A 25,991-nucleotide genomic window follows, 5' to 3' on the forward strand; every position below is an offset into this window, starting at 1 on the left:
TCTTGTCCCTTTCCTGTACCGCTTTGGGTGTGACTGTAATGTTTGGCTCCATCATTGCTGGATGCCCAGACAGAGAGCGTTGAAATGTAGAAACACAGGAAATAGTTCTAGTTTTTGTGGTGGTGGTTGCAAAACCTACGCCAATGAACGTATTGTGTGTGTGTGTGTGTGTGTGTGTGTGTGTGTGTGTGTGTGTGTGTGTGTGTGTGTGTGTGTGTGTGTGTGTGTGTGTGTGTGTATACCACTGTAGAATCTTTCACTGCAAAATAAGTGATGGACATACGGATGGAGCTGCCTTAATTGATGTTTTTTCTCGCAGTTATATACTGGATATAATAGTACAGTTCATATCACAGACACACATAACCATCGAGGAAGTTATGTAATTAAACTAACATGAGTTTAGGCTTTTATTTTAAATTTGGCTGCATATAAGATTGTATCACTACATGACATGAGAGGAAAGGCTTAAACTTTCTAATCGATCACGTTGTTGTAGTTATGGTTAACGATGTCTTCACCGATTATTTTATGCAGTTATTGGAAAATGTCCTGATGTAATAATAACAAAAACAATAATATCAGGGCCTCCCACAGTTATGCCATCAGCAAGACATAGATGAAATTATAGAAACAATACAGTGCTGTACCAAAAGCGAATGTATATTGCAAGTGCGTGTTTATTAGAAGGGCTATGGACAGAATTAACGACTACACGATCAGGGATTCCAACGTACTTTATCCATGACTAGCAAGACATTGGTGTGACTATAATCAACCCCTATCATTGCATGTATACGAGACGGCCAGACACCGCTTGAATTACGGGAACAAGGTGGCAACTTGCCGGAAATAGTTATAACATGCTCGACGAGAGTGTGAAAGTAGGAAAACATCTCCATGATTGTACTAGAACTCTATCACTGGTACAGCACACCACCGGGCACCTCTGACATAACAGAAACACCACTACAAATATCTAGAGTTGACCGTCATTTGCCAGGTCGAAGTGTAATTATATTATACCTATAATCAGAGAAATACAGGTCCAATTTCCCCGAACTGGTCTTGTATATCAATAGTATGACTATGAGAAGACTTTTTTTTCTCTCTCTCTCTCTGAAAACTACCATAAAATTATCAGCTACGTGTTCATATACTGTATGTTTGAAGTTATTTCAACACAGTCGTATTAACTAAAACTTATCATTAGCTTGTCTGACAGATGAATATTTCAAGACATTAGCGTGAATATAATCAGTGACAACTACAATGCCTAAAAGAGACAAGTAACTTGAATCATTTACTTCCTTACTTGAGGGTATGCGCAAAGAAGTGAAACCTTATTAAAACTTGTGTCTCTTTAGCCTGACGCTGTAATCCATGAGGGATGATCTAAAAGGAGAGCTCATTAATATCTGTCCCTACATACAAGGTGGCCCATATATAACATTTCTTTTCCCACTCTTCTGGACGATTTTCTGTATGATCCAGGGACGACTAAGTCTGTTACAAATAACACCCCTGCATCATTTAATAATTTCCTACTACCACTGCCACACAAACACTCACCAGCAGACAGAGCCGTCCAGGCAACACATAATGTAAGATACCGCCAGATGAGCTTCCTGTGGAGTGGTATTTACGGACCACCCCGTACAATAATAACGACTCTCCTCACATGTTTAACCCCTTAACCGCGGGGCATCACTTTCGTGATGCTCGGCCACAATGGATCATACCGCGGGGCGTCACTTTTGTGATTCTGTGTTATTTTGAATTATCCCGGGCTCTCAAGTAGTGGCTTGTATCATCTATCAGTAGTGCCAGTGTCCAACACTAGTCAGCACTCCAAATCTCATCTGTACTCCCATCCATTGTTGACAATTTAGCGATTTTATTCCCTTCGTGACTCCCCTCCCTACCTGCCCTCCATTACCCTGTCCTCTCACCTCCCACACCGCGCTGCGATACGTAAATTTCCCCCGGATTTTTCCACAGATTTCATCCATTGAAATAAGCCCTATGCCCTATACTTACGCAAAATAATATATACCAAAAAAAAAAAAAAACAGGTAAGTGATAGTGTTATACACCAGGAATTGGCTAATTATCACCTGACAACACCTCACGTGCATTCATTTGCTACATTACCACGGTAATTTCCCCTTTGAATTATGCCTTGTAATCGATGTCTGTAATAAAAATGTATATCAGAAAGGAAGGGAAAAGTCTAAGTGACATTTACATTCACCTGGAACTACCTATTTCTTTATGTATTGCCGAGATTTTCTACCTATAAAAAATTAGCATGTAAGTTAGCAGCAGTCAGCCTAAGTGTCATTGTCAACCCTTCCCTTCTCAGATAAGCTGCGGCATTTAGTTCCTTGTCCTCCGCTGTAGTGAAACAATGTCACACTCGCGCCCCGCCATTCCTGCCACTTCTGCACCCATTGCAAAGGGCCCTGTGACCTCTACCCCTAAGAAAAGTAGTGAGGGAAGCAGGAAAGGCCTTAGTGACTCTGCAGTGGCACATGAACTGGCAGAATTGTCCATGGTTATGATGGACAGTGATTTTGACAATTCAGGTGAATCGTGTGATGAGCCGGGTGAGGTTATCATGCCAGAAACAGCTACAACGAGTGCTTCAGTGTCAGAATTAGTGTCTAGCTCCAAGGGAAAGGAGCCTTTAGTGCAGCAAGGACAGGAATTTGGGAAGGAAGTGAAAAGGCGGCGTGTTAGCCCCAGAACAATGCCCCCACATGACCCAGCCCACCATGAGTCACGAGTGCATTCACTTCCCTGTTCCCCAAGCCCCACTTCACTCATTTCTTCATCATCGTCGGTTGAGTTATCTCCGGAGTCTTCGTCGTCGGAGTCACCACCAGCATCAACAGTGAAAGCAGGCCGTAGAGGTAGAGGTAAATCAAGGAGAGTGAAAAGTAGTGCAGCTAGTAGGGTAAGGGCTGCTAGTGCTGTACGGCAACCTAGGGTAAGTGCGAGTGACCTTGACCGAGATAAATCTGCCTCACAGCCAACCTCCACCACCACCACCACCACCTGCCCTACACCGCCACGACAGGGAATCCTGGACGCCTTCGCGTGGACGGAAGGGTCAGATTTTGTGCCTGAAAATTTAGTATTTGATGAGAGCTCCTCAGGAGTTCAGCCTGCCTTCACTATTGACGAAAATGCTGAGTGTGTGGACTACCTTTTGGCCTTCCTAGATGACGAAGTCATGCAGCACATATGTGATGAGACCAACAGGTATGAATCACAACGTGCTGCAAGTGGTACAGGTGCAGCCAAGATGCAACAGTGGTCCATGCTGGGAGTGCAGGAGCTGTATGTGTTCTTTGCCCTCATGCTTCTCATGCCACACTCCAAGAAGCATGAGTTGGAAGAATACTGGTCCATGGACCCCTTACTACCCTCACCCACCTTCAATAAGTACATGGCCAGAGGTCGCTTCCGGAACATCATGGGAAACCTGCACTTTGCCGACAACAATGTACCTTCCCAAACCGACCCACTCTGGAAGATCCAGGAGATTCTGAGCAGAATGAAGGATAAGTTTATGTCATTCTTCCACCCCTTTCAGAAGGTTGTCATTGACGAATCCTTGGTTTTGTTCAGAGGACGTCTTCGGTTTGTTCAGTACATTCCAAGCAAACGCCATCGCTTTGGAATTAAGTTCTTTGTACTGTGCGACTGTAAGACGGGGTACATCCTTGACTTCGTCATATATTCAGCCAGCACTGTCGATCTGAATAAAACACACCCCCTTGGCTTCTCAGGCTGTGTAGTGAAAGTGCTCCTAGAAAAGTATTTTGGTGGGAATCATGTGCTGTATACAGCACCGAAACTTGCCAAATACCTTTCTGAGCACGGCATTAGCTCCTGCGGCACTGTGAAAAGTAATCGTGCCCACTTCCCCGAATTCCCAGAGGCAGGAACCTCGCAACGAGGAGACGTGCACCTACACAAGTCTGAGAAGATTCTGGCAATACGGTGGCATGACAAGAGGGTCGTGCACATGCACACCACCGTACATAAGGGGGAGATGAGAGACAGTGGGAAGGTCGACCGTAGGACAGGCGAACCTGTGATGAAACCTGATGCTGTGTTGGACTATAATATCAACATGTGGCTGGTGGACAAGTCCGACATGATGATTGGTGAGATCGACTGCCTCAGGAAGAATACTAGGTGGTACAGGAAAGTTTTTCTGCATCTCATAGATATGACGATGCTGAACGCCTTCATCCTGTACAAGATGAAGGTCAAGTCACCCAAGTCCTTCTCCCTGAGGTTGTTCGCCAGGACTTGTGTCCAGCAGCTGCTGGAAAGATATGGTAGGGTGACAGCAGCAACTCCAAGGCGCCATCCAGTAACACTTCCCGACCGACTTGAGCAGAGGGCGTATATGGATCGGCACAGACTTGAGCTTATGCCTGCCACAGGGAAAAGGAAGGCTGCGATTCGCAGGTGTCAGGTATGTGCACATACCGCCCGCCGCACACCTGAGCACAAACGCACCTCTTGGCAGTGCGCTGAGTGCCAGGTTCCCCTCTGTGTTACCTGCTTCTTCGATTACCACAGCCAGAAGCAGTTCTAACAGTGCAAGTGTGAAAGCAGAATAATTTGGAAATAATGTGTAAATAATGTGTAAGTAATGTGTAAATAATGAGTAAATAATGTGTAAATAGCAGGTGAAAGCAATGGATGTTCAGTACATATGATTGAACAGTATTATAGTTTTATCTTACTGAAAGTGACAGTGAATAACATAGTGTAAGTAAAATAGAAGGGTAAATATTGAAAAGAGAATAGAAGATGTAAATAGTAATGTAAGTAATTAGTAACATAAGAATATGAGTACAAATAATTTATGTTATAACAGTGAAAGTGAATCCGTGGCTCTCTATGTATTTTACTGAATGAAAAATTGAATGACTTCAGTGACAATAAACTAATACGACTGAAGGAAACTTATGGAGAAAGACTCCAGATATATATAAGTGTGATATAGTAATAGAAATATAAAGTGTGAGGGGTTTTATGAATAATAAATGACAGAGTACCAAGAGCGAACTATCGCAAGTGCGACGATCAGTCGCGCTCGAAATTTCCATTGCTTTCACAGTGTTTTTTTTTTGGAGTATGGATCCCAAACTACTTGAAAATCATAGAATAGTGTTTATAGTGTTTATATCTGGCTGTTGTAATCATATTACGGGTTGTCGGGAAGTGTAAAGTGGAGACTTCGTTACCCTACTTCAGAGGTCTCCACAAGTCCTACGGTAACTACGAAGGCTCAACAAACATTCCAGGAGAAAGCTGAAGGTATGTGCCATAAGCATATTTAATTTTAATATTCTAGGACTAATAACTGATTTTTGGCAAATATTTTTTGAGAGTCTGTCGGAGCCCGAATAACCCCGTGGGACACGAAAAACATTGGTAAACATGCCCGCGGTGTAGGGGTTAATTGTCCTGCATGTACTGCACTTTCTTGTCGTACCACCTGACTGTCCAGAATTCTTTGACAGTACCACTTGTAATATAGGATACTATTTTTCCCTTTGTGCTGTATGAGGGTGTTGTGATACTGACTGCATTATATGGGGCTGAAACGTGGAATGTGGGAGCAGCAGAGAGGAAAAGTTTGAATGTAATGGAGATGGGGTGTCTGAGGAGTATGTGTGGAGTGACGCATGGCATTGAGTGAGAAATGATGAAGTGCAAAGACAAAGATGGCTGATCACGTTGAGAAGAGGGTGTTGCGATGGTTTGGGCGAGAATGGATGATGAGAGATTGGTGAAAAAGATAACTGGATCAGATGTGAGAGGTGTAAGGCTGAGAGGAAGACAACGAATAGGATGGATGGACAGTGTGAAGAGAGCGTTGGATGCGAGAGGGATATCTGTTGAGCAAGGAAGAGTGACTGTGCGTGAGAGGAATGATTGGAGTGAAACTATGAATGAATAAATGACATAGCCCTGAAGGGATATTCTCCCGCATTTGGTCTGATCAGCTGATCAGGTCAGGTGCGGGTAAGGGGATGTTTCCATTATGATGTGGCAGGGGTAAACCAGCTCTGCTGTCGGGCCCTGCTGCGGATATTGTTGACTGCACTGCACAGTTGACCCTCGTGCGGTGTGGTTCAGTGAGGACCTGTCCCTTCTTCCCACGGGGTTAAGAAGTGAATGAATGTGTATGTGTCGATGGGTAAATTGGGAGTGTGTCGTCCTATCTCGGCTACCTCCCTTTCACTAGGGGAAGCAGCCTATGAATAGCATTCCCAGAATCATCACTGCAGGAGATTTTAATATTTCCTACAGTAGGACTCTCGTAAGTTTGCGGCTGTGATGTGGCCTGCACCTGTGTACAATGGTGCCACGTTTCCCCAACTTGCGATGTGAAACGGAAGCTATTTATGTACAAGGCATCACAAATTCGATAAATTCAGATGAATAAAACTTACACTTGTGTATTTTGATGGATGAATCAACAGTAATCTTATTATGCATAAAATATTTATACAGTAACACAGAAACATGGCATACATATTGTACAGTGTTGCTAAAAGAAATTGTAGTCACTTTTAATGGTTTTTAGCGTAGTTTTAGAGTGGGTAATAATATCACAGTTATGGATATTAGATAATGAGCCTGAAAAAAGAAGAAATATGCCAATATCCAAAGTAAAAGAAACAATTCATAAAATTCTTGTGAGTGGCAACACTGACACACCCAGTCTGGCCTAAGGTAAAGTACGTACCCCTCCATTGACCCAAGCATAGCTGTACAGGTGTTGCTAGGGAAAAATGCTCACATTTACTGGCTTTTACAGTAATTTTAAGGGAAAGGAATAATCACATTTATAATCATAAGCAAATATGTAGGACAAAATAGTAGGCATATGCCAATACAGAAGTAAAAAAAAAAAAACATTATTCACTCGCGAGCGGCAACACTTCCACACCCAGTCGGTGGCCTTGACAGCATAGCTTCCTGGTGGTGACCTCGTGTCACTTCCTTCATGTCCTTTGCACAGACAGCATGGTAGCTCAATCAGCCCATTCCTCGCCTCTACACAGCCAGGCTAAAGAAATTGTCTTCAATGTAAGGCAGTATTTTCAGGAGGAGAAGGAGAAGGGAGTAGTTCTTCAAGGCCTATCAAAGGTCGTCTCTCGTACAGCTGCAGCAACGAAGATTAGCGAGAGAGCAGTTGAAAAAATCTCTAAAGATGCAAGAGAGAATGAGGAGATTCAATGTCCCAAGTTTAAGTCGCCCAAGAAAAGGAAACGTGTAGCACCAATGACCGATTTCTTTGATAACTTTAATGAAGGCGTGCTACGAAGAACAGTTCTGAGTTTTTATGAGAGGAAGGAAATCCCAACACTTGAAAAAATTTATGCAGAAATTAAGATCAATCTTTCGTATCCTGGCAGCCGTGAGACATTAAGAAGAGTTCTTAAGAAAATCGGTTTTCGTTATGCAAATGTTGATGGACGGAGATTCCTAATGGAAAGAGATGATATAACTTATGCACGGTGCATTTTCTTGAAAGAAATGAAGGAGCTTAGAAGTTCAGGCCAAACCATTGTCTACTTAGACGAGACATGGATCAATCAAAATTACTCTGTGTCCAAATGCTGGGTAGACAGCAATGCAAACAAGGCCGTGGGAGTGAGGGTGCCCACAGGGAAGGGTTCCCGCTTGATTTTGCTGCACGCAGGAACCAAAGATGGATTTGTTCCTGGAGCAACCCTTGTTTTCCAAGCAAAGAATGTAGGAGACTATCATGAACAGATGAATGCGGACACCTTTGAAAAGTGGTTTAAGAATCAACTGTTACCCAACATTCCATCATCTTCTGTTATAGTGATGGATAATGCATCCTACCACTCGAGAAAAATAGATAAACCACCAACTACTGCAACCAAGAAAGCGGAGATCCGAGAATGGCTGGAGAAGAAGGGTGTTACAGTGCCAGACGGTCTCTTCAAATCGCAACTCCTGCACCTTGTGACTCGCCACATCGCAGCTGCCGATACAAACTACGTAATCGATAAGACGGCCTCAGAACATGGACATAGGTTTGTACGCCTACCCCCTTACCACTGCCAATATAACCCAATCGAGCTAATTTGGGCACAGGTTAAAGGCTACGTGTCAAAGAGAAATACGTTCAGAATTGCTGATCTGAAGCCACTCGTCCATGAGTCACTCAACAACGTCACGGCAGACAACTGGAAGAATGCTGTGCGGCACGCAGAAAAACTGCAAGAGGATGATGAAAGGAGAGATGTGGTGATTGACCAATACATCGATTCTTTCACTATCACTCTCACATCTTCTGATGAGGATACATCATAACTCTTCTATCCTCTTTTTTGCACTTTTCTTCCTCATGTTTCTCTTCCTTCTTTTTCTTCTGTTTTTCTGCCTTCTGTGAGAGATAGAGGAATAGGCCTATTGTCAGGCTGAGAAAGAGATGCAGGAAGGGGGAAGAGAATGAATGAATGAAAATCAATCATGGTACTGCAATAACGGGTCATCTGTCGCCGTATACAAAAAATGATAAATATCACTAAATATAACAATACCAAATTAACAAATGAAAGCACAATTATAAATAACTTATAAAAGAATCAAAAGTACTCAGGGTGGCTCACATTTCCCGCCAGGAGAGAGAGAGAGAGAGAGAGAGAGAGAGAATGGTATAGAAAACGTGGCAACACTGTACACAGGTGCGGGCCACACCACAGCCGCAAATTTACGCGAGTCCTACTATACCTCTGGCACTCACTCCATTCTTTGATCCACCTGACAACCTACGAAGCAGTTTTGACATACTTGATCATCATATTACAACTTAATCCTTCTAACGTTTTGTTTTCCTCTGGTGAGTTCCAGTCTGTCCTGTCTCCAGTAAAGCCTCAACATTTTCTCCCAAATTGCAGTATATGAAGCACTAAACTTCCGAAGATTGAGAAGCTCTCAGCCAATACTTCTTTGACTTTCCTTGGACCAGACTGTTATGTCTATTGCTGAGAACCCTTTGAGTATTCTAAGTGAAATAAATTCTCGAATGTTAAAGCACTCAGTAAATTTCTGATCCTTTGAGTTATGCCCAAAGGCTTTGCTTAACCACGCTGTTCTAATGGTGTCCAAAATTATTATGTACCATCACCAACTCCGTCCCGAAATACTAGACCATTGTTATTACTCGACATGAAGCAAAATCTGGTCATTGTCCCATAAAAATTAACTCTCTTTATCCTACATGCAATTACGTCAGCAAATATTGAACAGAATGATGTAAGTTTCTTTTAATGTATATCACCTACAGGAATGGGCGGGATAGGCAAGGATAATGGTGGATAGACTGAAGAGCAACACTGGTACTGTAGGTAAGTCAGTACTGGCATTGTGGAGACTTGAGGTTTCTATTAATATTTTCTAAATGAATCAGAAAAGAAAAACTTGCACTGTCATAATGTTTCTATTAACACTCAGTCTTTTTACTCATACCACCCATAAGTAAATTGACTAACATGGAGAAACCAATGCAATCGCCCTTGTCACTTCTAAAGTTTATGATAGACTGTGGCACCATTCCCTGCTATCCATTCTCCCTTGCTACGATCTATCATCTTTTGTTCCATTGATTTCCTCATATCGTAGCAACAAAAAGGTAAGAGTTAAAGTAAATGGTGTACAGTATATTCCAATTTCCACTCAGTTAATGCTGGCGTGCCACTAGGATCAGTCCTGGCTCCAACCCAATTCCTAATTCATGTTAATAATCTCTTGTCTGTTGTCCATAATTCCATTCATTCATATGCAGATGACTCAACACATCGCCGTTCCTTCACATTTAAACATCCCTTCACAAAGTTTGATATGTCTAACTCAGTACAGCATCTCCACTAGTCAAGACATATCTAGGATCACTGAATGGGGACAAAATAACAATATCTCGTTTAAATCTTAGGAAAACGAGATATAAACAATTTACTAATAGACAGATTATTGCCTGATACCTATATAACCTCCAGTGCAACCAGTATTCCTACTTCTATAAGTACTGAAATTATCGATTTTTCCTTAACAATACTATCAGCTGGACCTCTCGTATTAGATCACCTGCTAAAACCACATCTAAGAAACTTGGATTATTGTACAGACTCTGTAATTTCTTCATTGACGGTCAGTTAGGTACAATATGCAAGAGCCAAGTGCACTTTCAGCTCGAATATTGCTCACGTTTTTGGAATGGAAACGGAGAGATTGCACTAAAACTACCGGACAAAATTTAAAACAAAGCTGAAAGAAAAAGTAATAATCCTGCAGTTACCAATGAACTACCTCCTCTTCAAGTAAGAAGGAATGTTGCCTCTCTTGCATTATTTTACAGACACTTATGAATTGCTCAAAGTTGCATTCATTGTGGCACCTCTCCACACTTTCCCCTGTGTTACACGGGCATCTTGTAGCGTTCATCAGTGAACTGCAGCACGTCCACATTGCAAGACATCTGCCTACCAGAATTCATTTATTCACTGTACTGTTTCTCTATGAAACTCGCTTCCCTAGAACAGTTGCCCCCCAACACTTCAAGCTACAGCAGTTCAGGTTCAACTGTTACAGAGCTCTATGACTGGAGCGCACCTATAATTTGGTGTACTAATTATCTTTTTATTATAATGTGTTTATTCTTCCCTATTCACTCTCTGTATAAAAAGGGGGTACCCCTAGAAAATGTGGTAATAAGTAAAGCTAAGAATAGTAATGTATGTTGCGTGATACAAAGCCCCCCCCCAAAAAAAAAAAAAAAAAAAAAGATGAATCCCCTTTGGGTGGAAGAATGGTTATCATGATGATGATGATGCGGATAAAATATAAACTGATGCAAACTGAAAGAAAAAAAATGTGGTGGGAGTCCAGTAAGATATATGAGCTTTGGAAATCTAAGGATGTATTACGAATCTGCTGATAAACAATAGCCTACATGAAGGATGAAAGAGACAAGCCATAATGAAAGCAGTAAAGATGGATGATGGAGTGGGATGTAAAGTAAAGTAGAGTAATTTTATTGCCACCATCGAATTCTACAAACCAAAGTTCATGTTACTATAAAGTACAGGCACAGTCTGTCTAACAAAAGCTCCCTGACAGACAGATTTATACATGCATATATAATGCGATATGCAGTACAGGCAATCTTAGTATCCTAATGTACAATAATAGCAATTTCATTTCAATAACGATACATTAAATTCAATGTACTTAAGATCATCTGTGGAAATGAATGGCAAAGATCAATAAATTCTGTAAAGAACTTTAAAAAATATATACATCTTCTTAAACATAGATATATTATTAGTAACTTACAAGATCTTAATATTTACTGGTATGCATTCCATATAAGACCATTACATATAATGCTATTCTTAAAAAGAGTTGTTTGGAACCATGGACACTGTAGATTTAAATTATTTCGTCTTGTGCTATATTGGCTTTCAATAAATTTAAAGCTTTGAGTATCAGGATTCCTAATGGTTCTGAATGTTAACAATAACAAAAAATACTTAAGAATAAACAGAATTTTTAACATATTTGGAGTTACAAATAAATCCGCAGTACAGTAGAATCAAATTTTCCAATGAAAAATATACATTTAAAAATCCTCTTTTGGGCCACTAATAATTTGCCAAGAGAAGAAGACCAGGTACACGTCCATATTGATATACGGTAATTGATATATGGATAATATAAAGTGTAATGTATATTCATCATGGCCTCGGCTGTAAGATGATTATGTACTCTGTACAATATACCACGTACCCTAGATAACATTAAACTTCATTTATATGATCATTCTAATTTAGATTTTCATCAACATATACACCAAGAAACTTTGTACATTCAACACGCTCTACTTTCTCACCCTCTAACATCAGTGGAGGCAAATAATGTTTAACATTTCGATTTTGAAAAAAAAATATACATATAATGGGTCTCAGTAACATTAAGTTAAAATATATAAGGGGTCTTAGTAACATTAAGTTTTAGTTTATCCCCATTAATCAAGTGAATTAATTAACATAATTCAGAACATAATGTGAAATATTAAAGTGTATCTTTTTATCAGCCAGAAGAGGAGTTGTATCATCTGAATATAGTGTAAATTTGATTCAGAACTTGCATTAATTATATCATTAATACAGATGAGAAACAAAATTGGTCCTAATACTGACCCTTGTGGAACACCTGTATAAAAAAGCTTATCACAAGAGTATTTAGAATTAAAGTGAACAACTTGTGTTCTGTTACTAAGGTAACTTTTGAATAGATGTAATAATCCAGGCTAGAAATCATTAGACCTTGTGTTTTAACATACAGTAGTTTTCATGACTGTTTCTATTTTTTTGTGTGTGCTGAATCCAAATATAATCAATGCCAGACGTAAAACTTTGAGCATTTTTGTAAAAAGCAAAAATCCAAAATTATTGCCAGGAATCCTATGAAATGCTGAGAATGAATGTAAATGTTATTAAAGGTGTAAATTATGTTATATTTTATATTTCTGTTGACAAAACAATCAGTTATTATTACAAGAAATATGGCAGTAATGATTTATCCATATGTGAAAGAAAGACACAAAGACTTTATATAGTAATGGTAACATGTAACGGGTTATGAGTGTTCAGTTCTAGAAATCAATTCAAGAAATTAATTCTGACAAAATATAATGTTTATAATAACATTTTCACACAATATTGTTTCAGACTCATCACCACTGATACCACTGCTGTCCATGTTCAGTTTCAACAGGTTTTGACAGCTTGTTTGGTCCCTGCATTTGCAGAAGCCTGAGCACAGAAGTGTAATTTTTGTGCATAGACAGTGTGTCGTTTTGCAGCCACAGTTGACAAGATTAAGCACTTCATCTGGTGCAGGCAGAGCACACACTTGGTCGCAATTCTTGTCAATTCATTTCCCAGCCATGCTGTAGAGGGTCCAAGTCGGGTGCCGAAACCATGCCTGCTGACTTCCACAAAGCTGTCTAGAAATGGGCTTGCTCACAATGTAACTTAAATGCACCTTGAGTAGGCGGAAGGCTGCTCAACTTTGTTGGTACATGTTGTTTACCAGCAAGTTTTCTCTTGAAAATATTAACACGCATGTGACCTAGTGATATCTCTGGCTCCTGCCCATATAACATGGCTATAAATTTCTAACAAGAGCTAGTGACGTCATCTGGTGATGCTGCAACATTACCTAGAAGAAGCAAACCAGTGAACTTTTCAAATGTTTTGAACACAGTTGCCTTGGCAATACCAGCAATTGAAGAGACTGCATCACATCCAGTTAGGGTGTGGGCTCCAAGAAGGTTACGGATGACTGCAGCATGCTTATTGACCACCTCATTGACATTGATGACAGTGTGCTTTCCAGAACATGACTCCATGGTTACCTCAACTGTAGTTGGCAAGCTGTGGGTTCGTACATGCAGGTGATGTGCAAGGATAAGAAGCACATCAGTGTCATCAGATACAACCCGAAGTGGTGAAAAGCCTGCAGAATCTTCGTGAATCATGTGATATGCCATGATGACATCTGCCTCCTCATGTGTAATTGCAGTCTGCTGTGGACCAACCCCAACTTCTCTTGGATGTGGATCAGGGCCAGTCACGATGATGCATTTTCCTTGTGGGAACTGGATGGAGCACAATTTTTTTACAATCATATGGATGACCTGTTCTTTGTTTGCAAATGCATTCAACACTATGGCCTGTTTGGGTAAAGGCGATTCTTCTGTCAGCTTCAACACATGACTCCGTCCTTTCTTTCGAGGTTCGACAGCATGACTTTGTACTCAACTTATAGTATCTGTCAAACACCACATGAAGGACTGATGTTGTCTCAGTATATCGCATGATTCTGGACACCGCAGTGCTGATGAATGTTGAAAGCTTTGCAGGAAATGCTGACCAAGGAATTGTCCATAACAATGCTCAGCCATCTAGGATTACCACCACTGGATGTTGACAATGCCGTATTCCACGTACCATTTGATGTTTATTCTTGAGTACAGACCTGCTGCTTGTCCTCATTTCACCATTCTCCTTAAAGAGAGAAGTTGGGTGTGGGGCCAGTTCATGAGAGAATAGTCTCTCTATGCCGCACCAGGAGAGGACAAAACATTTTCAAGATGCAGTTTCTTGCTGACAGTCTTTAAGAGGGAACGCCTTCAGTGCTGTGTTCCCCCTAGTTCAGTATACAAATAATACAGATCAACACTATTCCAAATGCGTTCTTTGTGACAATTTGTTTGACCAAATTGTCTAGTGCACTATCACCTGCATTAGAAATGGACTTAGTTGGAATGTTGGTGAAAAATTTAGCAAGACAGTCTTCGTGGTAAAGGGCGTCTGCTGCATGCAGATTGGTCAAGGCACAATTAACTCTGAATGTCACATATTTTGCCCAGGCATCACTTCTTTCACTTGCTCCCCTTAAAATGGCTTCTTTTTGTTTGGTCTTTCCAACATCAGCAGTTCTACAAACATATGCTTCTTTCCAACGACTTGGATTCTTTGCAGGGTGTTTCACTGAGCATTTCTGACCACAATACAAACAGTCTTCAAGGAAGTTAAATGCATGACTTCCTCTCAGTCTTTTACTACTTGTGCCATCAGCTGGCTGCAGTTTACGCTTTTATAGAAATAGCTCTATATGATGCCTTGAGCAGTAAGTGCTGATGCAATTTTTGTGACAGGTGAATTGTGTAACACCTTCTGCAAGACTTTCACTCAAACCATCACCACGTTGCGATTCACATCATGCAGACTCTGGATTCTTGATGACTGGATAAGCTTTGGCTTCTTGCAACCACATATTATGCAATCCATCACTGCAAGAATGACGAAGACAAATATTTACCAGCCTTATAATCAGAATTCTGTTTTGAATGCAACTATTAACTTAGTGTCTTTATTTTTTTAATAATATACAATAATGATCTATTTTGTTATAATCAGTACCATAATAATGAAGTGTATATTAATTTTACAGAACTCCATACAAATTTGTCAATCTTGGCAGAGTTCTTGCTCTAGATAGGTATAAAAGGAGATAGCCAATGCCTTTTACCATGACTTTATATACACACTTTAACCCGTGGATTGTACAATTACCTTTTTTTTTTCCCACGCCATGGAGCGCAAGAAACGAAGGATTTTTTTTTTTTTTTTAGGTATAGTTTCTTACAAGCTTGAAGATAAACATCCAGGGTATCATCTGGTGAAAAGGAAATATATATATATATATATATATATATATATATATATATATATATATATATATATATATATATCTTTGCTTAGGGCCATGTGTAAGTTAATGTCAGAGAGTAATAAAAAAAAAATTGGTTTTTGTTTAGTATAAACTTGAAGATAAACATCCAGGGCATCATCTGGTGAAAAGAAAAAATCTCTCTCTCTGTCTTTGTGTGATCAAGTTGTTTACAGTGATGCACGGCCAGCGCCGCCTGAGCTGTGGCTCGTAACGCGACGCTACCCAGCCTGTGGCTCGCAATCCAGAGGTTATAGAGATGTCTACTAAAACGCTAAACTTTTATCATCTGGCACTCATCACATTCTAAATCAGCAGGTCGAAATTGTCTAAAACTAGTGTCAAAAAAAAAAAATATATATATATATATATATATATATATATATATATATATATATATATATATATATATATATATATATATATATATATATATATATATATGTGCAAGGTTCATTCTAAAATCGTACTTTCTAGCCCGGACTATAATGGCATACCTCTGATACCAGCATTATCTAATTTATTAAGAAATATGTTACGATTTAATGAATCAAAAGCCTTAGCTAAATCAATACATAATCCAACACCATAAAATTTTTCATCTAACAGTTTGCAAACACTTAAAACAAATTGAAGTATTGCTGACTTAGTGGAATGATTAGCTCGAAAACCATGTTGACAGTTAGATAAATGATTGTCTTCTAGATAATTTACTAAACGATGTGCAATAACTTTTTCTAATATTTTACTAAATGCTGGTAGAATGGAGATAGGTCAAAAAATTATTAATATTTATTCTGTCTCCAGTCTTGTGTAGGGGAATTACTTTAGCTTACTTCAATTTTTGTGGGAAGACTCCTGTTTTAAGGGCTAGGTTAAATATATGCAACAGGGGAAATGATAATAAAGATGAAGTGTATTTTAAAACTGTTGGTGATATATCATCAATTCCTGGAGCAGCAGATTTTAATTAATTTAAATACTTTTCTATTTGTATGGGCAGTTAGAAATGAAAAAAAGGAGAAAACAGTTAGATTAGACAAAAACTTTGTATAATCATTACTTTGCTATTTGATGTATATCCCATTGTTAGAAAGTGCTCATTAAATGCATTAGATATGTCAGAAATAGGTGATTTTAATTTTACCTTATGCTTACTGGTGATGTTGGAAGTCCTGCCAAGTATAGAACTTATTGTTCTCCAATGCGACTTAGGATTACCTTGATTAAATTTTACTTGATCTTTATAATACTTAGTTTTAGTTTCTCTTAATAAGGATGTCAATTTATTTCTATATATACGGTATGTCTCTGTATGTTAAAGGCCATTTTTTTGCAAGTCTTTGTAATCTATTTCTTTCTTTAACCCTTCGTTAGTCCTGTGGGGTATTCAAACGTGGTTAGTCCGGTGGGGTGTCACAACACCCCAATACAAAAATACATGTAGTGTTAGTAATATGTAAAATATATTAATACTGCCACTTCAGCATATCTCTACAATCACTAATGAAATGATTGAATGCCTTGTAGGTGGTGTTTATTAATCTATAATAATAAAATGCAATAAATTATAATATCAGTAAAAAAAAAAATAACAAATGGACTCATATCTCATTTGTCAGGTAAACACGCACAGGAAAATACATTTTGTGATTTTTAAAATCAATATAATGATAAACAACATGCAAAAATAAGATTAAAAAACAATCTGTATCACAATATGATCTAAATGGTTAGTTTGATGGGGTGACTGGATACCCTAGGAGGGGGGGAAGTGCCCCTCTCTCTCACTACAGCAGGGGCAGGACGAATCCACATGCTCCCTCCCCTACTGAATCAGGAGTGTACTGGAACGTGAGAGAAATATTCTAGTTACTGCCTAGGAAATATGAGCTTTAAAAAAAAAAAAAAAAAAACACCCCACATGACTAACGCAGGGTTAATACTGTTCTTAAAGGGAGAGTTAATATAGGGGCTAATGTCATCTACTAATTCGGATAGTCTTTACAGGAAAGTGTCTTTGGTACAATCTGTTAAACACGTGATGAAAAGTATTGTAAGAATCATTTGCACATTCACACTGTAGGACATCATTCCATTTCAGCTGGGTTAAATCATTACCAAAATTTTCCAAAGCTACATTAGAGAAGGTTCTAATTTCTTTATATGATGGTGAGTATCTTAAAGTCCATAAATCAAAAGTGAAATTTTGTTGGAAAATTATCTGATATATTAGTTTCAAGAGTAAAATTATTAACATTCAGCTCTATCCGTGTAGTCCATATGTGATCTATTAAAGCTGCAGTAGTTTCTGTGATTTTAGTTGGCCTAGTGATTAATGGAAATAGGGAGAAGGAATACATTATAGTAATGAATTCATTAACAGAACTATTATGACTGTAAGTCAAAAGATCCAAATTAAAGTCTCCTAGAGCAAAAATTCCATCTAAAGTTTTATTATTTGCTGAAGTCAGATAATCTGTTAAAGTACTCAAGAAATCATTAACATTTCTACTAGGTGGCCTATAAATACATAAACAAATATAGCTTACCCATTACTTTGACATCAACACCTAAGCATTCCATAGAAATATTTAATAGAGAAAAATATTCATAGTCGAAAAATACTTATTGATGATTTACAGAGAAACACCTCTCCCATACCTATTTCTGCATTGAGAAAATATGGTATATCCTTGTAACTAGTACAGTGGAACAAGTATTTTATCAAGTCTTGTTTCTGTCTATCTATCTTTCTATTGCCAGACACTGTAATCCCGTATGGGGTGGCCACAAACAGATCGCCCCCATGGCGCCCTGTCCCCCACCATTTCACTGCCCTGCTCCCAGCTCACACCCTCCTCCCTCATATACTTCTCCACTCCATGCCGCCCCCTCCCTCTTCCCCCTTCCACCTCACTCACATACAGTACACTCTCCTCGTCAGTCTATCAGTCTTTCACTTGTTTCTGTAAAATCTCAAATATCAAATGTCATATTACCATTAGAAATGCATAAAACAGGATCAGTGGAATACTGTAAATTACAGGGAATAGAACGAATGTTTAGATTTAATTGAGTACATGTATTATTGCAATTAGAAAGTCAAATGAATCAAGAAAAATATAATTTGATATTGGAATACTGTGATGACGTAAATGTAAAAGTGATTAACATCCAAATCAACATTATATTTTTCATTAAGTACAGTGAAAGGATCAAAATATAAACTAGGTAATTCATTACAGCTGGAAGTCATGCATGGAGTAACAGATCCAAAATAAGATAATGCCATCATCACTTAAATAACAAAAAGGTAACTTTGCTAGTGGCACTGAAGATAGGTAAAGATGTAGAAAGGTAAACTTAAAACTACCTGCTGGTAACTATTTCTTTCTGCGTTCTCTAAGATCATTTGTCGGTATAGCTCCGCCTGATACTGACAAAACCTCACTGCTGATACAGCCAACAGCGCCGGAAGCAGCACCACCGCCAGCACCAGCAGCAGCACCGCCACCACTAACATGAGTAGCAGCAGCACCGTCTTCACCAGATACTGATATTTTGCAGGTCTTTCCCCAGGACATCACCTTCCCAGCAGCCTTCGAGGAGCAGAGTGTGCTCTCAGCTGTGCAACTGTGCCAGAGCAACAGCCCAAAAGTCATTAGCATATAACTCTTACTTAAAATAAAAAACATCTGAATCACTCTCTCAGTTTAATATTGCTAGAAATCATGCAAATGCTCTAATAATTCTAGCTAAATCAAACTTTCTTCAAAAGCAAGCATCAAAACTACTTAACAACCCTAATGACAACAGAATATTCTCGTCAGCTCTTAATTCTTTCAATAATAACTTTAACAAGTCATCATCCATTCCCCCACTAAAATCTCCAGATGGCAACATTACAAATGACCTGCGTGGGAAAGCAGATAATTTTGCCAGTAGATTTGCCAGAAATTCTACCATAGAGGATGGCAGCCAGAACGTCCCAGTACTAGAACTTGACTCTCCCGAAATTGTTCCACTTAAAATACAGACAACATACGTAAAATCCATCCTAGACAATTTACCTACCAACAAAGCTCCAGGCCCAGATGGAATTTCGCCAATTGTTTTGAAAAAGTGTTCCCTTGAACTTGCCTCTGTTCTAGCTAAATTATTCAGACTATGCATATGTACCTCTTCATTCCCAAATTCATGGAAAGAAGCCAATATCCACCCAATTGCGAAAAAAGGAAGTTCCTCTGACCCATCTAATTACAGACCAGTAGCTGTCACATCTTCTCTTGGTAAGGTATTTGAAACTTTAATCAATAAGCATATTGTTAAACATCTTGAATCCAACAACTTAATTAGTGATAGACAATATGGTTTTCGCCATGAAAGATCCACCACTGACATACTCAATCTCCTAACTCATACCATTCATCAATCAATTCACCTACATGGAGAAACTCATCCAGTAGCCCTTGATATTTCTAAACCTTTCGACAGAGGGTGGCACCGTTCCCTGCTGTCCAAACTCCCTTGCTATGGACTAATGTCTTTTGTTCCGTTGATTTGCTCATATGTCAGTGACAGGAAAACAATAGTAAAACTTAACGCCGGCATGCCACAGGGATCAGTTCTGGCACCAACCCTGTTCCTGGTTCATCTTAATGATCTCTTATCTGTCATCCACAATCCCATCCACTCATATGCAGATGACTCAACACTACATAGCTCATTCACACTCAGACACCCATTTACAAAGTTTAACATTTCTACCTCTCAGCTCAGTACAGCCATCTCCATAAATCAAGACCTATCTACGATCAGTGAATGGGGACAAAACGACCTTGTCTCATTCAGTGCTAATAAAACTAAATATATACATTTTACTAATAGATAGATATTGCCAGATTCGTATATTACCTTCAGTGGTAATATTATTCCCATCTCCAAAAGTATCAAAATTCTCGGCGTCTCACTTAACAGTGCCCTCAGCTGGACCTCTCATGTCAGATCACTTGCTAAAACCGCCTCAAAGAAACTTGGATTATTGTACAGAGTCCGTAATTTCTTCACTGACGAGCAGTTAGCTATAATTTATAAGCGTCATATGCGCTTTCAGCCTGAATATTGCTCACCCTTGTGGAATGGATGTGGAGAGGTTGCATTAAAACAACTAGACAAAATTCAGAACAAGGCTGTTAGAATTATTAACAACCCTGCCGTTACAAATAAACTACCTTCCCTACAGGTAAGAAGGAATGTTGCCTCCCTTACATTATTTTAAAGATATTTTTATGGCAAATGCTCAGACGAAGTTGTGTCCATGATGCCACCTCTCCATGCCTTCCCTCGTGCTACACGGGCATCTGGTAGCGCTCATGGCTGGAATGTCACTCAATCATATTGCAGATTTTGCCTATCAGAATTCTTTCAATCCCCGAACTGCATCTCTCTGGAACTCAGTTCACCAGAGTTGTTTCCCTCCAAACTTCATCCCACGGCTGTTCAAGTCTAACTGTTACAGATATTTTATGAACAGAGCACACCAGTAATCTGGTGTATGGATTTTTTTTATTCATTTGTTTTTCCTTCCTCTGTTCTGTTATTTAAAAAAAAAAAAAAAAAAAAAAAGGCACCGCCGGTTTCCGAGTCACAACCTGTACTTGGTGCCCCAGTACTTCTAGAACCAATGAAGCCCTCGACACCGACCAAGCTATCCGAAACAGTAGTTGACTGTTGACTCGTTGTCCTTAATGATGAATGTAGTGTGCTTGAAAAATGCTATTTTAGCCTGCAGACCTTGCTTGTTTCATTAGAGGAAGCTGACTCTGCTTTATGGCTTGTGAGGCAGGACAAAGGTCTTCGCTATTATTGATGCCAGTACCCTTTAACTTCCACCACATTCCTGAGGACTGCCTCTCAGTCACCAAACCTTTCGAACCTCACAACAACTGCGTGAGGAGGCGAGGGTAAAGCAGTATCCACTCGGTGAGGACGCTCGAGGTTCTTTGCCGGAAGTTGAAGCTTGTTTTGCGGGAGTTCTGACACCAGGACTGAAGATTGTTCCCATATTTCACCTCCTCGAAACTCCTCCAAACCACTAATGCACAGATTGTTTCTTCGACTGTAATTTTCCTGGTTGTTGAATCGTTATTCCAGGTCTCAGTTATCATTGTTAGATTTTCTTAAATTTTTCACTTCTTTCAAGTCATATACTTCTGCCTCGGTGAATTCAAGACTTCTGGTTAGATCTTATATTGCCGTTTCTAGTGACGAAATTCTGGACTTGAATTGTTCTACAACAACATGCATAGCACTGCGAATGGCTCTGTCTTGCGATTCCAACAACAGTTTCATAGTATTGGAATTCATTGTTGCTGTCAACACAGATCACTAATCCAGAGTGTGGACCATCCAGATTCCAGACACAAGACGACTTGATTGTAGAAATCTTGAAAATATCAGAAGTTATTGCCTCCAAAAACAAAGACCAAAGGAGCAGGAGCGACCACGTCTTGCCAGTACGGGTGCCCGGATGTGTGTGTGTGTGTGTGTGTGTGTGTGTGTGTGTGTCGATGGTGTTTGTGGGTTCATATTTGTCTGTGTAATCGCGTATATGTATGTATATCTCCCTGAGTGTATGAATGTATATGTATCTGCATGCGTGTGTGTGTGTGTGTGTGTGTGTGTGTGTGTGTGTGTGTGTGTGTGTGTGTGTGTGTGTGTGTGTGTGTGAGAGAGAGAGAGAGAGAGAGAGAGAGAGAGAGAGAGAGAGAGAATCATCATGCATGTATGTAGGCATAGACGTAATAACTGAAATATTATGTAAGTGCAGGACTCTTCTTCGCCTGGAATACAAAGACTAGTATAAAAAACAAATAATAATCATCACCATATTCAAATTATCAGCATAATAACCTACTCATACTCAAAAGTAAAGAACAGTGCCGAAAATAAACCACAAAGTATTCCATTCCCATAATACTCCATTCCAGTGCCTCCGAGTTCTCTGACATTCATCGTTATGCAACAGTGGTTTTGCTTGAACATTTTACTCCAACTGCGGCGGTTTTGCTTTGATATGTTACTCCAACAGCAGTGCTTTTGCTTTGATATGCTACTCATGCAGCGGTGGTTTTGCTTTGATATGCTACTCATGCAGCAGTGGTTTTGCTTTGATATGCTACTCATGCAGTAGTGGTTTTGCTTTGATATGCTACTCATGCAGCAGTGGTTTTGCTTTGATATGCTACTTATGCAGCGGTGGTTTTGCTTTGATATGCTACTCATGCAGCAGTGGTTTTGCTTTGATATGCTACTCATGCAGTAGTGGTTTTGCTTTGATATGCTACTCATGCGGCAGTGGTTTTGATTTTACAAACTACTTATGATTCTGAAGGGGTAAGAGAGAAATCGTAAGTAAAGATTACCCATTGCCTGCTTGAATGATATAGACTTACTCAAAATCAACCATTTGACTATGTAAGGTCTCCCTCAGGTGAATAACATCATCCAGTAAATCTGGTAGATTTTCTGCAGGATATATATATATATATATATATATATATATATATATATATATATATATATATATATATATATATATATATATATATATATATGCTGAGATCTCACTTCACCGTGAAGATATGTATGCAAAATAACCACAGGAGAAATGAAAGGAGCGACAGTGGGTACTTTCGTATATTACATCTTCAGACTATGCATACGTCCTTCTTTATTCGCAAATTCATGGAAAGAAGCGAATATCCACCCATTTCCGAAGAAAGGAAGTTCGTCTGACCTCTCTGATTACAGACCAATAGCTGTCACATCTTCTCTTGGTAAGGTATTTGAAACCTTAATTAATAAGCACATTGTTAAACATCTTGAATCCAACAACTTAATTAGTGATAGACAATATGGTTTTCGCCACGAAAGATCCACCATTGACATACTCAATCTCTTAACTCATACCATCCATCAATCAATTGATCTTTTTGGAGAAACTCATGCGGTATCTCTTGATATCTCTAAAGCTTTCGACAGAGTATGGTACCGTTCCCTGCTGTCCAAACTCCCCTGTTATGGACTAACGTCTTTTGTTCCTTTGATTTCTTCATATTTTAGTGACAGGAAAATAAGAGTAAAAGTAGATGATGTATATTCCAATTCCACTCAATTAATGCTGGCGTGCTGCAGGGATCAGTTCTGGCGCCAACTCTATTTCTGGTTCATATTAATGATCTCTTATCTGTCACCCACAATTCCATTCACTCATATGCAGATGACTCAACACTACATAGTTCATTCACACTCAGACACCCATTTACAAAGTCTGATATCTCTACCACTCAACTCAGTACAGCCATATCCATAAATCAAGATCTATCTACGATCAGTGAATGGGGACAAAACAACCTTGTCTCTTTTAATGCTAGTCTATCTATCTATCTATCTATCTATTGCCAGATGCCTCAATCCCGTTTGGGGTGGCCACAAACAAATCGCCTCCAAGTCGCCCTGTCCCCCGCCATTTCACTGCCCTGCTCCCAACTCACACCCCCCTCTCTCATATACCTCTTCACCCCATCCCTCCATCTCATCTTCGGCCTCCCCCTCCCTCTTCCCCCCTCCACCTCACTCACATACACTCTCTTCGTCAATCTTTCACCCTTCATCCTCTCCACATAGCCAAACCACCTCAGTGTTCCTCATAACGCTTCCTATCACATCCACATCCACACCACAACGCTCATTTATATCCTCATTCATCAGCCTGTCTCTCCATGTGACCTCACAGGCTCCTCTTAAATAACTCATTTCCACTGCTCTCACTCTTGACTTGTGTCCTTCCAACAACGTCCAAGCTTCACTTCCGTACGTTAGAGCTGGTATCACAATACTGTCATGTAGTAACTTTTTCACTTCCATGCTCACTTCCCTGTTTCCTATCACTGCTTTCAAAGAACCAGCAACCTTTCTTCCCTGCTGTACCCTTTCAAGCACTTCACCCTCCAAACCTCCATCCTTACTCATCACACTACCCAAGTACTTAAACGTACTCACATTTTCCAATTCCTCACCATCCAACCTCGCTGTACATTCACTGACTTCACCTCTCTCAAAGACCATCACTTTACTCTTCCCTACATTCACCTTTAGATTCCATTTCTTACACACTCTCCCAAACTCATCCACCAAGCCTTGCAGCTCCCCTTCGTTTTCACTCAACAACACAGTATCATCTGCAAACAACAGTACAGGGAGTTTCCAGACACTATCCTCTCTCACCAGGGCCACTCCAACATCCACTACCCTACCCTGTACCTCTTTTATTACCCCATCCATGTACCGATTGAACAACCATGGAGACATGACACATCCCTGTTTCAACCCAACCTCCAAAGAGAAAAATTAACTTAGTTCACCATCCACACGCACTGCAGCCTTCGCACCATCATACATACTCTTCACAGCATTAAACAACTTCCCGTCTACTCCATATATTCTTCACAGTTTCCACAATCCTTGTCTATCCACTCTGTCATATGCTTTCTCCAATTCCATGAAAGCCGCATACAACTTCTTTCCCTTCTCTAGAATCTTTTCCACTAAACATCTAAGAATGAATATCTGATCTACACAACCTCTTCCCTTCCTAAAGCCTCTCTGTTCTTCTCCAACTAATTTCTCTGTTCTTTCTCTAACTCTGTCAATAAGTATCCTACCACACACTTCTCCTATCATACTAAGAAGACAAATGCCCCTATGATTACCACACACTTCTTTTTCCCCTTTTCCTTTGTACAAGAGAATAATTATACCTGACTTCCAATCCTCCAGGACTCTACCTTCCTCCCAGGCCAATCCGCACATCTTCCACATCCATTCTACTACTATCTCTCCTCCATGCTTCAGCATTTCACCACACACTCCATCATTTCCTGGGGCTTTCCCCAATTTAACTTTCTTCATTGCTTCCACAACTTCAATCCTACTGATTTCTTCCTGTCTTCTCACCTCCCTCCTTCTCCCAGCCATTCCCCAGCCGCTTATACTCGCATTACTTCTATCCTCTATGTTCAACAATTCCTTAATGTGTTCTCTCCATCTGCTCACTTTTTCTCCCTTCTCCACTAGTAATCTACCATTTTTATCTTTCACTCCCCTGCTAACTTCACTTCCACCCTGTCCTACCCATTTCACCTCTTTCCAGAACATTTTCTTACAGTCCCTCCACTTTACACTCAAATTCCTTCCAAATTCCTCATCCACTCTCTTCTTACTCTCTCTTACTAATCTTTTCATCTCTTTCTTTCTACATATAACTCTCTCTTCCACCTCTCAACTTCTTCCACGCCCCTATTTCTCATCCATTCATTGTATGCTTTCTTCTTTTGTGCCACAGCCTGTTTCACCTCTTCAGTCCACCACGCTGTTCCTTGCACCCCCCTCCATCTTCTCTTCCTTCCACACACCACATCACACGCTGCACATACTTCTTCTGTAAATATCCTACACACACCTTCCACGTCTCCCATCTGCTCCAATTCATATTTGCCCAATTGTTCCTCCACTTCTCTCTAATACTCTGCCTTTTTCTCATCCTCTTGTAACCT

The 25,991-nt window shown here is 39.7% G+C and overlaps 1 protein-coding gene across 1 annotated transcript; it reads left to right on the top strand.

Moving 5' to 3' along the window:
- Positions 1 to 7,065: 7,065 nt before the first annotated feature.
- On the top strand, positions 7,066 to 8,385 carry LOC145391695 (uncharacterized). Its single transcript, XM_080266237.1, has one exon. The coding sequence runs from the start codon at positions 7,066 to 7,068 to the stop codon at positions 8,383 to 8,385; it is 1,320 nt and encodes a 439-aa protein (XP_080122363.1).
- The last annotated feature ends 17,606 nt before the right edge of the window (positions 8,386 to 25,991 follow it).

This window comes from Coenobita brevimanus, chromosome 19, assembly GCF_032717465.1.
Source record: "Coenobita brevimanus isolate Jiangsu-jjx chromosome 19, ASM3271746v2, whole genome shotgun sequence".
NCBI classification, from domain to species: Eukaryota; Metazoa; Arthropoda; class Malacostraca; order Decapoda; family Coenobitidae; genus Coenobita; species Coenobita brevimanus.

Coding starts and splice junctions, on each gene's coding strand:
- LOC145391695 (XM_080266237.1), top strand. CDS start 7,066: ATGGTAGCTCAATCAGCCCATTCCTCGCCTCTACACAGCCAGGCTAAA.